Here is an 18,183-nt window from a genome sequence, read left to right on the forward strand (position 1 = left end):
TTGAAGTTTTGGACTGAGACTAAAATTTAATTAAAGTTTTAGAGTGGGGCTAACCCACTTTAACCCTGACCCTAACCCACTTGAGAGGGGGCTTTGGGGGTTGGGGCTTTTTTCTGGCCCCCTACTTAAGGGGCTTCTTAAAATAGGGCTTTTTCAATAGTGGGTTAGGGCTGGCCTTGGAGCCATGGGTTAAATTGACACCTCTAATAGTAAGATTATGCAAAGTGTCGTATAAAAGTCGAAATCTTAAGCCAACAAAAAGACATACTACATTTGAGAAAAACACTACATTATTAGCATTATGTCTCTGTCATGAAATAGGCACAAAATATGATTTTAACATTGAATTAGTAAGAATTGCATAAAATAAGAATGATGATAGAAAAGAAAACACAAAAACACAGGCTAATCACATCATCTAATTGAAAGAGGGTACATAACAAGTCCAATGATTTAATAGTGAATTACTTGGACACTATTGATTGATAGGCATCTCACGAGCAGAACCAAACAACCAACAGTTGTTACAAGTTACAACCTACAAAAGAAAGACTGATTGAAGCAAACAGTTCAGTATTGGTATTCTACATAATGGAATTTGACAAGAAAAAGACTCTGAAAGATCACTGGTTTTTTCCCTCCATCATCCAGAAATGAAAGAATCACCTAGAAGGGGACTTGGACTGTGATCATTCACAAAATTTTCAACTTTCTAAGCTGATTTTCAAATCAAACACAACTTGGTGTTCATAGTGCTAAAGCTATAGATTCGCTTGAAGGAATTTCGTAACTGTATAATTTCACAAATAAACCTTCTTAAAAACCTTGTAGAAGATAATTATTAATTAATTCTAATGTATTTAATTAGATATTTTACTCAACATATACGTCACCCCCACCCCCATAAGAATATATTTTTCTTGTATTATTTATTCTTCATAACATATATTTTTTCAATCAAACAGAGTGGGAGTGGGATATATTCTGGATTAGCTTAATGGCAAAAGCAGAACCAGTTTCATATTCTGATATAAATCAAGGCATTCACAACTGCAAATTTCTGTGGTTTTTCCCATTCATAAAACTTCCCATCAACCCTTATTTGAAGAAAAAGAATTCATTTTCATTTGAATAAGTTGGTGTTATTCCTCTTGTGACAAAAGATAGTTACTAAATACTTGAATCTTGGAATATTAAACAGAAACAACTTGATGGTGGATGTTGAAAAAGAACCTCCAGCTAAGCCATTTATGATATATTCTGCACCATTTCATATTTTATGTTTTGCAATTGTTCCATAGTCCCATCATAGTGCAAAGTAGATTCCTAATGGAATTTAAGAAATTCAGGAACTACACCATAATAACCATACAAAATCTCATCAGAATAAATCCTATAAAAGCACGTTCTTATCCTACCAGTATGCATTATGGCATCGCATACTTAAAGTAGAATTTATACAAATATCATGAAATAAAATTCATACCATTTAACAAAACCCCCCTGTTAACATTTGGAATAAACTTTTCAGTAAATATTCTTAATTTTTCTATAGCGTAGAACTGATTTTTTATTAGTTAATTAGTAAACAACAAATAATTATATCAATTGTTCTAAAATGTCATTTTTAATTTATGTATAAACTAATTTTAGTGGATGGAAATGTATATTTCATATTTTTTTATTCATTTTTTCTTAGAAGTAATTTACTCAATCTGCTTCTATGTACCATTAACTCTGAGTTGAGAAATAGTTATGTTTTTCTTTATCGAATATGAAGTTCAGAAATTCATATACATTTTAATTCTAGAAAAAATTCACATCAACCTTTAATATTAAATAATTATTTTAAATAAAAAAGTACATAATTTCAGTTTTTATAAGAATAATTATTTTTTATTTGCGGTGTAGTACTTTGATTTATTTTTAACTGAAGCAAATTACTACAATTTTTACTTAAAATTACTACAATCCATTTTTTATTTGTCCTAAGATAATATAAGTAAACTTCTCTTACTATATCATATTACCTAACACACAAATAAATAATATGAAATAAATAAACTTCTTTTAATTACCAACAAAATATATAGAACATATTTACTTAACACATTATGAAATAAATTACACCTTTTAGTTACCAAACACATTGATACATGGCAAAGAAAAAGGTCGACAAAAAATGAATCTAATATAAAATTTAAGACTACCTATAAGTACGGGTGGCGAGTGTGTATATATCTTCTAACTACATTCCCTGGCTTATAAATAAGTGCTTCTCCATTGGCTTAGAAGCAGCATCTCTTATTCCTTACCACCACAACAAGGCTACCACCATCTTCATAACATAGAAAAGAAATCAAATGTCCCACCTTTCCCCTCGTAAGTTCTTCAACAGAAGAAGAACTGACTCACCCAATCAACCAACCTGGGACCCATACCAAGCCCAGCAACACCACACCATGGGCCTCACACACTCCAACCCACCGCCACCGTTCATGGCTTTTCCCGCCGAGCCCTCACCGATCCTCAACTCCCACATAGAGTTCAAGGAGACTCCGGAGGCGCACGTGTACAAGGCGCACCTTCCTGGGTACAAGCCCAACGATGTACGTGTGGAGGTGAACGACGACAGGGTTCTCTGCATCGTTTGCGGTAAGAGCGTGGAGAAGGAGGAGCAGAGAGAAGGGTGGCACTGCGTCGAACTCTCCAGCGGCCACTTCATTCAGCGCCTCACTCTCCCCGAAAACTCACTCGTCGACCACGTCAAAGCCTTCATGGAAAACGGGATCCTCACTATTACTGTTCCTAAATACCACAAAGCCCCTCACAGTCGCGTCAGAAACATCAACATTTCTTCTCGTCCCTAAATGTTTGTAAAAGCTAAGTTTAAGAATTGATACTCAACCGTTATCTTTGTACGACAAATATGGCGGTTGTCTAGATAATAACTAAAGTTGTGTGCTTGAGTCTATGTTTTTTGCGTGCTTTCAACTACATGTTACGTGTATTGGGTCAATAATTAGTTTGGGGGATTCATTACCTTCCAAACACACACCTACCATATGGAACTTGCAGAAAAAAGTAATTATTACACGCTGCTTTGGTGTATTTGTTCGGAGGATTTATTTCTAAGAGATACACCATAGATTTACATACCAATGAATCCCAAGAAAATCATATTAAAAAAATGTTTTTTTAATAACTTTTTTATATTATAATTCGTGATTGATTTGTTTCAATACCGATTAATAAAATAAAATAGTGACTAATAAAATAAAATAGTGAGACAATCACATATAAATTGAATTGGTGGTGGAAATTTTATCATTGATGGTTTTTCTCAACTTGTGTTTCAAATAAGGAATATTGTGATACTTTTAAAATAAGTTAAATGATTAATGTCTATCAATACAAGCCTTGTTCACTTAAATGGATTTGAGGGAGAGTAATTAAGTGGTTTTGAAGATAATTTCTTTTGTTCTTTATTGAGTGAATTTGAAGGTAATTGAGAATGAATGTGGAAGTAATTTTTTTTTAATCCACTAGTGCAAAAAAGGCCTTTAACGTCACCCTTCAGATGTCTGATCCTTGAATATCAGACGTAAAAAATGACCGGTGACATTTTTAGTAAATAAAACAACTATTTAGACGTCGGCTATGAGGGGGCCCGACTTCTAAAGCTATTTAGAGGTCTGTTGTGGAGGAACTGACTTCTAAATCCTCAGGCCAAAAATCTAAAACGTCACTTTTTGACTTCATTTATACGTCTGATCCCGCCACTCCGACTTCTAAAGCACTTTAGATGTCTGTTGTGGGGGGAATTGACATCTAGAGACGTCGGTTAAGGCGGGAACCGACTTCTAAATACTCAGCCCGGAAATTTAAAAAGTCACTTTTTGACTCTATTTAGACGTCTGATCCCGCCACTCCGAATTCTAAAGCACTTTAGACGTCTGTTGTGGGGGGAACCGACGTCTATAGACGTCTATTATGGCGGAAACCGACTTCTAAATACTCAGCCTAGAAATTTAAAAAGTCACTTTTTGACTCCATTTAGACGTCTGATCCCACCACTCCGATTTCTAAAGCACTTTAGACGTCTGTTGTAAGGGGAACCGCCTTCTATAGACGTCTGTTATGGGGGGAGCTGACTTCTAAATGTCTGCATTAAAGCACTGTGAACGCGAGGCAATAGTTACGCGCAGTCATTGTTCATCATCTTCCTCGCGTTTTCTCTTCACGGGCTACGTTTTTCACGTTCATTTTCTCACTTTTGCACCGTTTAAAATTAATTTTACTCTGATTACATTACTCTTTGATGAATTATCTTTCATTTGAACCGATTAAAATGCGTTTCCGTCGAGTTTTTGTGTAGTTTTGCTCATATACTTGGGCAACGTTCTTGGCCAGCGATTTCTTGCGTTTTGCAGTCCTCCAATCCCCTACATTACATTATTAAAACCATCCAATACAAAAAAAAAAAAAAAACGTACAATACATTCTCTTCAACTAAAATATAAAGTTGTAAGTCTATATAGACGTCTGACCTATAAGGTCTGACGTCCCATTAACGTCACCCACTTTAGACGTCGGTTCGGGATCTGACGTTAAAGCCCAAAATAGCCGACGTTAAACAGCGTTTTTCCACTAGTGATCTGTCACACAAATTAAATCCTACACTAATTCTTACAAATTTTACTTCTAAATCCACTCTCGTTTATCTCCAAATTCACTCAAATAAACAAAAAAAATAAATATCTTCAAATCCACTCAATTACTCTCCCTCAAATCTACTCAAATAATCAAGGCCTATGATTATGTTCATACATATAGTTTCTCTACAATTTCATTTTCACTACTTTTATTAGTAATTATTGTTTTATATTATTACGTTATTTATATATGTCCTTTTCTCTCTTTATTTTTTTTCTTCTCTCATGTATACCGAAAACATCATTGGGTAAGACAAAATATATATTCCCACTTGCTGCAAAACATGATAGAAACATGTAGGGAAAAGTGAATTTGTAGAATAAATTGAAAAGAAATGGCATTGATGCTTCATATTTTAACCAATACTGTAACAATATATAAATAATTTTGACTAGTTAAAACGTATAAAAATGATTTAACACATCTTCTCCTTGTGCACTTACACGAATTAAGTATTGAAATGGTATATATTTTAATACTTTCGTACCCCTTACAGACTTAACCAAATTTTTAAATTTTTAAAAATCTTGCTTATTTATATAAAAATCAATCAAAGGAGAGAGACTGTAACAACCCATTTATATAGAAACTATAATAGACGTTATTATTTAAAAATGAGAGTACAATCAGAAGTTAACTAGAACATAAAGTTTTAGGAATTATAATCATCTTTAAAAGAAGACAAAATTTAAACTTTAATACATGAAGAGTATTTCAAAATGCACTACAATCATGGAATCCTAACTAAGATAAGCAGCAGTGTCTTCTCCTTTCAACACCTGCTCCAGAGGCACCTCTCAACCTCTGCTCACATCCAAGTGGATGATCATTGCAACAGGAAGCACCAACCATACAAGCACACAAGCAAACAAAAGGGTAAGCTAGATAAACAAACAACAATCATATAGCACAATTTATCAGTATCATTATGTTATTTATTAAGAGTCAAAGACATACAATTCTAACCATGCATCAAGTACTCAACACGACTCATCCAAATTTGTATAATTGTCGAACTATTGGTAGTCTTTACACTTGTATAGTTCAACTGGCACTCCCCAACACTATACAAGGTTAATCTTCATACTAGTTTATAGATAAACTCTAAGACTATAGACAAGGACCTCACTCTACTCTCACCACTCACATCGTTCTTCTCTATTTAAGCATGAACGGTGCTTAGAGTGTTGGGATAGACTTACCATTTCAAAGCACCATACATTTATACAAGACAACAACGAATCCTCTACAATCACTTCCAATCATCTCACCTTGAGATTTCCAAATCATACTCAATTATATCATTTTGATTCACAATTATATTCTTACAAACCACACAAGTCTAATATGTAAACATACATGCAATCTTCCAAGCAAACAATGTTGGTATCGGAGGGGGTAATTTTCGAAGAGTATAATGTAGCGGAATTAATACACAGAGAGCGGAAAGCGTATTTGGTCACAGTTAAAACGAATTTGATCCTTTCAGAAAATTTACCAAACAGTTGATATACGTTAAGTAAAATAAGTGTAGGGAATAGAAAAATCACACGAGTATTTTTATACTGGTTCGATTCAACAGAATCTACGTCCAGTCGTTAATCACTACAAAGAGTGATTAACAGTTCCACTAAAAAGCAGTTTTACAAATTACAATCAAATGAACAGAATATAAAACGAAAAGAACCACTCTACCAACTTGAAGAGAACTGCTCCGGCAATCGACCAACAATTCACGAGCTTCTCCTTTCACAAGAACAGGCAGAGTACCTTGCTAACTTGAAGAGAGTCTGCTTCGACTATCGACACACGATACGCGAGCCTCTCCTTTCACAAGACCAAGCAAGGGAACAATGAACAAAAGCTCTTTAAGAATGTTCCTCTGATACACAGTGTTCTAACAAGCTTTCTCAGTTCAAAAACGTTGTTTTCTGAATTCTCAAAATCCAAATATATAGCCAAGTACACTGAATGCCGAAGGTCAGCTCCCAACTGCCATGATTATACCAGTAAGAATTACAATATTTCAATATTTTCCTATTACATTCAAAATCTACAAGTTGCTTTTTAAATATTTTCCTATTACATCCAAAATCTACAAGTTGCAGCATCATCAAAACTCATCTTCAGGTTTTACCAATACTCCCTTATTGGTAACAAACAACATTAATCAATCCAAAACAGAAGAAAAAAACAAGAGTGAAACCCACTTGGACTGGTCGCATAGCGCACACAGTCACACAACGAAACCAGAAGATTTTCGCATAGCGAGCACAACTCACATAGCGAACCCTCAGACAAAGGCCATCCAAATAGAATGAAATCATTCCATATACATTACTAGACAATAACAGTCCCAGAAAAACCACTAAACAACACAAAACCCCGTAACTCATACTTAGACAAAGAAAATGGCTTTGAAACCATCACCAACAATTTTAGAAAGGTCTAAAATCCCCCAAAACGACCTAAAGAACGTCCAAAAATGATACCCGAAACCCCGAAAACCACCCAAAATTGTCTTGGATGATTTTCCAACGACAATAATCGATTATCATACGTAATAATCAATTATTTATGAGAGCTTTGAAGAAAATATGACTTTCTGACTAGAATAATCGATTATCAAGTGAGATAATAGATTATTCTTATCAGTTTTTGACAACAACCTGATTTTTCTGGTTTTGGTGCATCTTAGACATATCTAATTGATCAATTTAAAATCTGTAACACTAATATTGATATGAAACATGTTTATAGACGAAAGTAAAGTATTACATTGGTCATTTGGATAGGAATTAGATGTACTAAACCAATTCAATAATGCAAAATCCCTAAAATGGACTAAAACCAACCTAAGATGCAACTTTCACCTTCATGACATAATTTTCACTAGTTTGAACCTCTAGCTCGTGATTTTGACCTAATTAAACTTGTTTAGGTGATTTCAAACATTCCTACAATGAATCTAAAGTGGTTATGAATCGAATTTAATTCTAAAACACCAAATTCCCCAACTTAATGACCCTACACCAATTCTACCACTTCTAACCTATTTTAGACCAGTTCAACACTTCTAACAAGTCACAATTGACCTATTTGAACTACCCAAACAACCGAAGTGTACTCAAAACTCGAATTACTCAAAATCACTACCTCACTACCTCTAAATAACCTAAAACAGTCCCCAAAACACTTGACTTTCTATTTAAGCAATGCTACAACAAAATTCCCTCTCAAAACACTTCCACATACACAATTTCAGCAGTCCAAATCTTCCAAAACAATTTATTGTCATCAAATACCAGATTCACGGATTCAACACTTAAATACATGCAACTTAAGTTACTAAAACCTAATTTATGCCTCCAACAACATACCACTTCAGAATTTATCATGCATTCACATCACACAATTAAAATAAAGAATATAACTAGCTCCCCTTACATTAAAATCTTGTCCTTCACGACAACACCCAAGATCACGAGACGCAGGAAGAAAACCCTCTTCGAAACCCTAAACCCCAAATCACCACAAATAAGAAAGAGGGAAGGAACCCCAAACTCGAACCCTAAAACGATCGGGAAAGAAATTCGTGTTAGAGTCACAAGAAACTCACCGTGAAGAAATCACAACTCTGCTGTCGTGAAGAGAACGCTGCTGTCGCCGCACACCCAAAAGGAGACAGTTGCATCACAAAGAAGAATGAGTTTCCTCTTGCTGCTCCCTTTCCTTCATGCCCACAACCTTCTATGACCCTAGGGTTTTCGGAGGAATGAAAGAAGAAGAAAAAAAAGGGAAAGGGATGAGAGAAGAAGAAGACAGGAAGGAGAGTGAAAAAGGAAAAGAAGGAAATGAATGGGTCTTTACATTCTCCCCAACAACAAAAAATTTTGACCTCAAAAATTCACTCATCAGATAGAAAGAAAAACTTGCTTTACTCACTTCCTTTATCACAATTGTTGGAAAACATGTTGGCTTCGTTTCAACACCAAGAGGGGGGTGAATTGGTGAGGTTTCAAAATCAGAGTCTTTTTAAAATCATTTTCACAAAGTAGAAACATTTACAGGATTTCTTGAATTGCAAGTAATAGAAATTTAAGTGCAGCGAAAAATCAAAGTAGACTACACAAGTTACAAAGTCGAATGAATGTAAAAGAGTAGGGATAGAGAATTCAAACGCAAGTTTTTATACTGGTTCGACGTCAATGCCTACATCCAGTGTCCTTCCAATCCCAGGAAGCAAATGCACTATAATGGTCAAGGTTTTTATAACAAGGCTTTTATAGAGACCTCCACGTCAAAAATATAAAACACTTCTCTAACCCTCTAACCAAAATATAGGCAATACAAACAACAAGATCTGTAGCAAGATATCTCCTCTTCTGTAATTTGCGACCCACTTTGAACAATTCTCAGAGCGTACCACACTCCACGAGCCTACCCCCTATAATCACAACAGGTACAATAATCACCAGTGGATTGTAACACGAGCCTTGATCAACCAAAGAACACCTCAATTGTATCCCAAGCTGTGTACAAATTTATTCTCTCCCATAAAGATCTAGTCATTTATAGTTTTCACCTAACCAAGGGACATCAAAGATTCTCTGTTGGAAACATTTGAGGAGCCCCAAAATTTTTTTTGCTCATTTCTTATTTCAACACCTTGAAGAACTAGAACCTTGCTTATGGTAGATACAAAGACCTTTTCAGTGACGCGTTCTTCATGTGATCCTTTACTACTCGTAGCCAGTTTGTAGGAGTATTATTCCTTATGGCATGAAGAAGATGGACATCTTCTGTAGTCATTCTATCTTTTTTTATTCTTCTAGGTAGAATTATCTTTGCCATTAGATGTGCCACAATCTTTTCTTCTTTCAGTAGTCCCTCATGTGCAAAAACATTTTCTGTGTCGTACATAATAGGAAATCTCAGCCATTCCCTATATACCTGTTTCTTATTTAACAAGGTATTGATCTCAATAGTGGGAAGATGAGATAAAGCCTCATCTAATGGCAAGTTTGTGATAATGATCCAGATGAGATCGTTAATATGGATATCAATGCCTTTTACCTTGGAGTATATGACATCATATTCGACCTTCAGGTTGTGGTAGAAAACATTGACTAGATCAGGATACCAGTATCCTTTCATTTCTACAAAGATTGACAACCCTTGTCTCTCAAGCCAGTAAGGAAACATGAAGCCTTCGTTCTTGAACACATTCAGATTTATGCTCGTAGGATCAACAACAGTTTTAGGGATGGCATTCAACATAAAGAAGGGGGGGTGAATTGGTGAGGTTTAAAAATCAGAGTCATTTTAATTTTTTTTTCACAAAGTAGAAACCTTTACACAATTATTTGAATCACAAGTAATAGAAATTTAAGTGCAGTGGAAAATCAAAGTACATTACGCAAGTTACAGAGTCGACTGAATGTAAAAGAATAGGGATAGAGAATTCAAACGCAGGTTTTTATACTGGTTCGGCCTCAATGCCTACATCTAGTGTCCTTCCAATCCTAGGAAGCAAATGCACTATAATATTCAAGGTTTTTATAACAAGGCTTTTATAGAGACCTCTACATCAAAAATATAAAACACCTCTTTAATCCTTTAACCAAAATATAGGCAATACAAACAACAAGATTTACAGCAAGATATCCCCTATTCTGCAATCTAGAACCCACTTTGAACAATCCTCAAAATGTACCAGTCTCCACAAGTCCACCCCCTGTAATCACAACAAGTACAACAATCACCAACGAATTGTTACACGAGCCTTAATCAACCAAAGAACACCTCAATTGTGCAAATAATGATCAAGCAGTAAGTGTAGTAGAATTCTCCTTCAGAACCTCTTTAAAGAATGATCTCCACGATCTTCTTCATGAGTTCTTGGAGCACTAAAATACAAAGAATCAATCTGAAATAGAATATTAAATTATTAGTTCTTCGAAAAGTTTTACTGAATAACTTAGGTCTCGTCTATTTATAGATTTCCATAAATCAGATGCTCCTGTAGTTGACTAAGCTACTAATACAGTCAACTGTCTCCTGACAGTTATAACAAATAAGTCAAAGTAGTAGTTGTCAAGTCAAAAAAATTAATTCCACATTCAATACAGTTGACTCTCATTCAATGCTTAACTAACTTTTAAAATATAGTCGTTGCTATTGACAAGCATAACAAAATTTCAAATAAAATAACTAACAAAGTCGAATGCACAACACACATAGTCGACTTTGATACATCTACACATATTGAAATTCTTTTCAATGTAAAATCTCACATCGCACTGTATTTGAAATTTGTGCAAAAGTCTTCAGTCTTAATCGATTCAATCAATAATGAAATGGACTTAAACTATCAAATTTTCTGCACAATGTAAGTTCATCATAGTGCATGTGGTTTTCCATTTTCAAAACATATGCAATGCAATCACAACAGATGTAACATACACTAGTGCAAAAACGCTATTTAACGTCGGTTATTTTGGGCTTTTAACGTCTAATCTTAAACCGACGTCTAAACCGGTGACGTCAATGGGACATTGAACATCCTAACCACAGACGTCTATAATGACGTCAGTTAGTGCCCACGAACGACGTCGATAAACGTCAACACTGGTTTGAATGGACGTCTAAAGGCACTAATTAGACGTCGGATAACGCATTAACCGACACCGAAGAACACATAAAGACGTCGAACATGACAAAGACCGACGTCTAAAGTCACTATAGACGTCGATTTTTGCATTAACCGACGTCTAATACAGTGGTTGTGTTTTAGTGCAGTTTTGTTCCCGTCTTTGGATAGCCTAGTAGCACAATCTTTTTTTGCTAGTTTCCCCCAAAAAGAAAAGCTTGCGTCTATTGAATTTCTTATGGTCCCTTCCATCCAAAACCAAACCTGGGTGGTTGCTTAGTTCCATTTTTCATCCTCAAGAGGAAAAAATCACGGTGAAACGAAAACTAGACAACGACCTAGGGTCGTTTTTGGGTTGAAACGATCAAAAGAAATTCAAAAGACGTCGCTATTTCCGAGAGGCAGTTAGCAAAGGGAGAATGTGTTACTACGTTATCCCAAGAAAGGAACAAAACTGAAATAAAACACAACACAAAGAAAGCAAATTTTAATCAGTTGAACCAGAAAATAATCGATAAAAGACTAAACAAACGGTAAGCATAAAAAAAAACCACGCACCTGGGATGCAATGTCGCAAGAGAGAAAAAGAGAGGAGGGAGACGATAAAAATATCAGAAACAACAATAGAATGACGCAACAAAAAGAAGACGTGCCGAAAGGGAGAAAAAGAAGAGTGTCGCGAGAGAAAAAGGAGAAGAGGAAGAGGAAGATATCAGAAACTGAATGCCGCGAAGAGTTTGCGGTCTATTTAAAATGAAACTGGGCGTCGGTTTCTCTAGATAGTCGGCGTCTATATGACTATAGACGTCAGTTCTGTTACTAATTCGACGTCCAAGTTAACTTTTCAACTGACCTTTTGAATCCCACTAGACGTCGGTCACAATGGGAACCGACGTCTAGGAAGCTGAAATGATTGACATTTGATTTCCTGTCAGGGATGTTGACAACAATTGTGATGGGGCGCCAACGTCTATAATGATGCACATCCTTACTTACAGGCACATAGACGTCGGTGCCCCTTCTAGCCAACGTCTATGGCCCTCGAATTTGGTGAATCTAATTAATTACAGGCACGTAGACGTTGCGTGCACAGGTCCCTGACGTCTAAATTAAAGATTTTTTATCTTCCCGCCTTCCATATTCAAGTCGTAGACGTCGCCTGTTGACTAAGCGACGTCTAAGTGACGTCTAAGCGCCTGGGATTTAGGTGAAAGCATTAATTGCAAACCTATTGACGTTGGCCCCGCGTGAACACCGCCGTCACGGGACTGTCTTCTGACCTACCTCAGGCCATTAGACGTCTGTTTGCAATAGTTGGGATGTCTACAATATCATAAACGTCGCGTTGTCTGGAAACTGATGTCTACGTGATGGGTGTCGCACCCCATGCAAAATTTAATGAGCATAAAAGAATGCAGTATAACTAGGAAGTGACTCCTAGGTCGTCTCTCAAGGACCAACTGCGGTTCAGAAATTAGGTCTAACAAGTAGTGGGAGGTTTTGAAATTGTTTTTTTTATGATAAGCAATGAACTAAATTAAAATGAAAATTAAACACAACCAAGTATAATTAAAATCATTAAAATAAAGATTAGAATTAAAATAAAAATAAAAATAAAAGATAAGACACTGAAGAAAATAACCGGCTGAAAATTAATTAAACATGTATTGCATAAGGAAAATGAGACATGGAAACACATGAAATGTAAAATATACTTAATCCATGAAATGTAAAAAGTAAATTAAATTAAAAAAAATGCATGAAATGTATATTAAAAAAATGAATACCAAGTATCATAGCACGTTCATCACCAAATCAGTATTTAAAAAAATGCATGACATTAATAGAAAAATAAATTAGAAAACTACTACTTTGGATGCAAGCGTGAATAGGAAATGATGCACCAAAATTTGCAGAAAGATAATGAAACATTGAAAAATGCAAAATATTAATCAACTAAAATAAAGTTAATATCAAGGAACCACTTCCATGCTTTTTTTTAGCTCTTGACACCACCTACAATCAATATTCTATTTCTAATTAAAAAATAAAAATGAAATGTGCTCTTTCGAGGCCTTGAAATACCATGTACACACTCATTACAAAAAAAAAAATTGCTACACATTAGAAGTTGAAATCACCATTTCTTCAATCTTCATCACGGTTTTTACTGGAGAAAATAATCACCACATACTCCATCCAGGACGTGCTACCATTTCTTATCCCAAGAAAGTGAATGCAAGTAAAAGTAAAATAAAAGTAAAGATTACAGTAGCTCAAAGGAAATCCACCAACTCCCATCCATTCATTTCTTCATTCATCAACTAAATAAAAGAAAAGCAAGTGCCGGTTGTACCCCCATTTTTCATTCACCCAAAATCAAATATCATGAACATAATTCAAGAAAAGAAAAAAAACTTTCTCTAGCAAAATGAATGTGGCAGCCCTGGACGTTCCAGCACCTCTCTCAATGAATCACCGAATGTGCACACTTTTTTCTAAGCTTCAAGCAATTTAAATAAAAATCTAGCTACTATATTCCTATCAAGCCGTGACAAAAAAAAAACAAAAAAAATAAAAAAAAGAAGATCAAATGCCAATAAGTGTTGGCCAGAAACAACGTGATTCTCTCCAAAGTGTGTGCCACCGTGAACTATTTCCAATTCAAATGGATAAACCTTGCTTTCCAAAATGAAATCATCACATCTAACTAAATGATGAAAAAAAAAAACAAATTAAAAGGGTAACTTTCTTCCAGCAACAACGTTGGACAAAATAAAAAGAATTTGGAAAGAGTGCTTCTTCATTCACCCATTGAAATCAACGTGATTAATATTCCAGCTCCCAAAGAAAAGGAAGCAACCAAAATAAAAATCTGCCAGTGAAGTGTGACAGCTCCTCTCTTGTCCATTCAATAAGAACTAAAAAGAAGGAAAAAAAAAACATTGGAATGGTGCACAAATTCAAAGGAAAAGAAAATGAACATTTTTCATTCACCCCATACCAAAAACCGTGAGCTCCCCAAACATTCCCCCAGCCAATGTTCCAGACCTATACTCTCTAAAAGTGACGGCTGCTAAATCTTAGGACAGTAAGGTGTCCTCTAAAAAAAAAATTGGGTGGGGTCCACCTTAAAGAAACGCTAATGCCACGTGTCTTACCCTACAATTGGGTCCATCATGTTTTTGCCAAAATTTGGCCCAATATTACAAAACTTGGTTTAAAAAGCCTAATCTACTAAATTAAAATTTGACTAATTCTAAAGTGTCTTTGTGGAGAGTCTTGAATAAATTGATGTCTTCCCTAATGTCCAAAATTGTATCTCCAAAATTTCCCTACAATAAATAATGCAATTAATTAGCACAGAATATTCAAATTAATTAAAATTAAAATTTCCGGTCAAATTAAGCACTATTAGCAAAAACGGAAAAATACCGGACATTTAAGCACAATTCCCTGATTAATTCTAGTACAATAAACTAAGTGAAATCATGAAAATATTCACTCATCACTACGTTACCAAGCTATTTACAATAATGTCACCGTTTACTCATATACGTCGGATTATCAATAAACTGACATCTACTGGGTGACGTTAAACATCGTTTTTGCACTAGTGATATATCAGAATAGTGAATATGCATTCATATATTAAGATCAACACAAAACATGTTCAACAAGATTACAATCAACTTGAAGATTAGAACATGTAACACATCAACAATACATGTCTTATTAAAAATGTGTTGTCATCATAAAAAACCAGAGTGAATAAAACACTATGAGATTAAGGTATAGTTAAACCAGTGCTTCCCTTATCAACAATCTCAACAACAACCACCTATTTGACAAAGATACTACTCCCCAACAACTTTACTAACATGAAAAACCTTGCCTCTTTGCTAAAATGCTCTAGTTTTCAATAGTGTAGATTGGTCTAGCCATTATTCTCAATAGAAATCTGAACCCGTAAACCTCAATTCTTAATAACCTTTCTTTTACATAAGAAAACTGTATTGTGTCTGCCACACTATCAACCCCTCATCTATCCTTTGTTATTTCTTGTAAATTTCCTCTAAAATTTTCGCTAGCCTTGACTGATACTCTTTTACCTCCTCTTGCTTCCTCCAAGAACCATCATACCACTAACTTGATCACTACAACTTCTGATTTAACTACCAATTGTTATGTTCTTGATAACCTTTAACCACATCCATTATTAAGACTTCACATTGCTATATTGATCCCCACTCTTGAGTAACATAGTTTCCCACTATGTTATGCCATTACCAAAAGAAATCTCTCTTTAATCATAGAAACAACAACAATTTAAGCATCCCATCTTCACATTGTTAACTCACTGACCCGAACCATATGCATTTCCTGACCCAATAGCTAGTAATCGTACTTAGATCTGTATCCTCTTGGACTTGAGATCACTAGCTTGATTAGTATCAGACCAAATTATGATACATCTCAAACTATGATTGTCCAAACTACCCTTTCTCAACCATTTTTAGAAACCCACTAGTTATAGTATTCTAACTATACTAATGAAATCTCTCTACAACTTCACTTCAGACCCTAGTCTTCATACTCTTCAACCAACTCTTACTTAATCCTTATCAAACCAAGAACCTGAATCTTCTCTTTGTTCAAACTATCAATTGACATTTCCTTACCTGTAGATTGTCACTATAACTCAAAACCATAGCTCAAATCATCTCTTTCATCCACTTACCCACTCTTCCTATTCCAAATCCATTAATACTTCCTCACTTTAAAGTTGATCCTATAGCTTGAAACCATAGGCTCACTTATCTTCTCTGCCTGATACCTATTTCTTCCATACCTAAACTCACTTCTGACCCTTGAAGATTATCAAACACTTCCAACTTATTCTCATATAACAACACCAATACTGTTTCAAAGAACTCGTCCCTCACAAACCACCAATGTACGATTATGAAAGCTCTTCATGCATATTTATTACTGATAATAACATGCTCACCATCGTCCATTGCGTTACTCTGATCCTCAAACTCCCTTGCTCACTAATTGACTCAAAGAACATATTTTCATGACAACTGTAACACGAAAATGATCGCCCTTGAAAAACCTTCTTGAAAGCTTCCATGACGTTGTAAAACCCTAATAACTCTTTTCTTCCATGATAACTTTGTCATTCCATTTCCTCAAAACTATTTTCTACTCCACAAAGTGACCATGCCCGAAATCACTCCTGATTATAAGAATTATACCAGACTATTCCAACCTATCCTCCATTACTCTTCTGAGATTCTTCAACCTTGTAGTTCTCCCTATGATTAAACTGAGTCTGAACACTACTACTCTACCCAACTTCCATCTTCCTCTTGCACTACACAACTTCAACAGGAACCACCCATAATTAGATTATTGACACCGGTTCTGCTTTAGACACCACTCCAAAGTGAACACCACTTCTCCAAGTTATAAAAATCCCATACTTGTTGCAGAACACCAACCAAAACTATTACACCATAAAGATTCATCTTCTCTTCTCTGCTTATCCTTGTCAAACTCTTCTGAATTTCACAACTCCCTTTGACTTTAAATTTTAACTTGATCCACTTTTGATGCATAACCATGTGTTCTCCTTCTTAAAGCACAACACTTCCACAACCCCCAGAAATGATTTGAAAACAATCAAACTTCCCTTTTGATCACACCTCAAATTAATGAAAGAACAACATCATCTCTTTTTCCCTTACATTTATCAAACATCTTGGATTCCCATAACACTTGCTTCCATTTTTCGGTCAACTATACTTGATGCACCACCTTCACTTTCCTTCCCTGCCAAGAAACCACTCCATATAACTTCAAACCCGAGCCCTTAGATTAACTCCACAAACGCCACATCACTTAGAATTCTTCAGAAATACAAACCCTATCTTGAATCCTCTGAACCTCAAGATACCCTTAACCAACAACACCAATCCTCTGACCTTATCTGAACTTACCAACTCACTGCCTTCTGCAATCCATCATTCAACATCCACTTCTCTCTTGATCAAACACAGTCAAACACTGAACATCACCATAAAACCACACCCAAAGAAAACTAACTTTATCACAACATGCAACTTCATAACTCTGTGTAAGATCCGGAAAAATAAGGGTTTTAAAAATAAAGTTGTTTTGAGAGTTTGTATTCTTGTTTGGAGATTAGTGTTCTTGAGTTTATATTTTTGTTAGAACATAATTGTTATGTTATTTCTTTATTTTTATTTTTTTTCTAGGGGCAAAAGGGTCTTTTACCTTTATTTAGTTGGTGTAGAAATTAATTAAGAGAGGGTGTAGAAAGGAAAAGTATGCAAATTAAATAATCTTGATATTTAATAAAATAATATTATGTAAATCTTTTCGAAGATTTAGTTGTTATTTTAAAAATTAGTTAAATGAAAATAGAAGATATAATCTGGTGGGTTTAAAGATTAAAAGAAATATTATTATTAGAGAAAATCATTATTAAATATTGTTGATATTTTAAATATTACATAGATTTTAAAAATATTTGGTGGTTGATGATATTTTAAAAAGTAGTTAAGAGAGAATAAGAGAGGGAAGATGATAGTTTGGTAGTAATGACTCTTTTGGCCATGTGATGTGGGAAAGAGATTCTCTTTGGCCGTGTGATGCGGGAAGAGAATAGTTTTGTAGTGATGACTCTTACGACCATGTGATGTGGGAAAAAGATTCTCTTTGGCCGTGTGATGCGGGAAGAGGATGGTTTGGTAGTGATGACTCTTTTGGCCATGTGATGTGGGAAA

General features: G+C 35.0%; 1 protein-coding gene across 1 annotated transcript; it reads left to right on the forward strand.

The window, feature by feature from the left end:
- Positions 1-2,240: 2,240 nt before the first annotated feature.
- Positions 2,241-3,127, forward strand: LOC106778364 (18.1 kDa class I heat shock protein-like). Its single transcript, XM_014666324.2, has one exon. It carries the CDS (start codon positions 2,364-2,366, stop codon positions 2,868-2,870), a length of 507 nt encoding a protein of 168 aa, XP_014521810.1. The 5' UTR covers positions 2,241-2,363; the 3' UTR covers positions 2,871-3,127.
- Positions 3,128-18,183: the final 15,056 nt, after the last annotated feature.

Source organism: Vigna radiata, unplaced genomic scaffold (assembly GCF_000741045.1).
Source record: "Vigna radiata var. radiata cultivar VC1973A unplaced genomic scaffold, Vradiata_ver6 scaffold_406, whole genome shotgun sequence".
NCBI classification, from domain to species: domain Eukaryota; kingdom Viridiplantae; phylum Streptophyta; class Magnoliopsida; order Fabales; family Fabaceae; genus Vigna; species Vigna radiata.

Coding starts and splice junctions, on each gene's coding strand:
- LOC106778364 (XM_014666324.2), top strand. CDS start 2,364: ATGTCCCACCTTTCCCCTCGTAAGTTCTTCAACAGAAGAAGAACTGAC.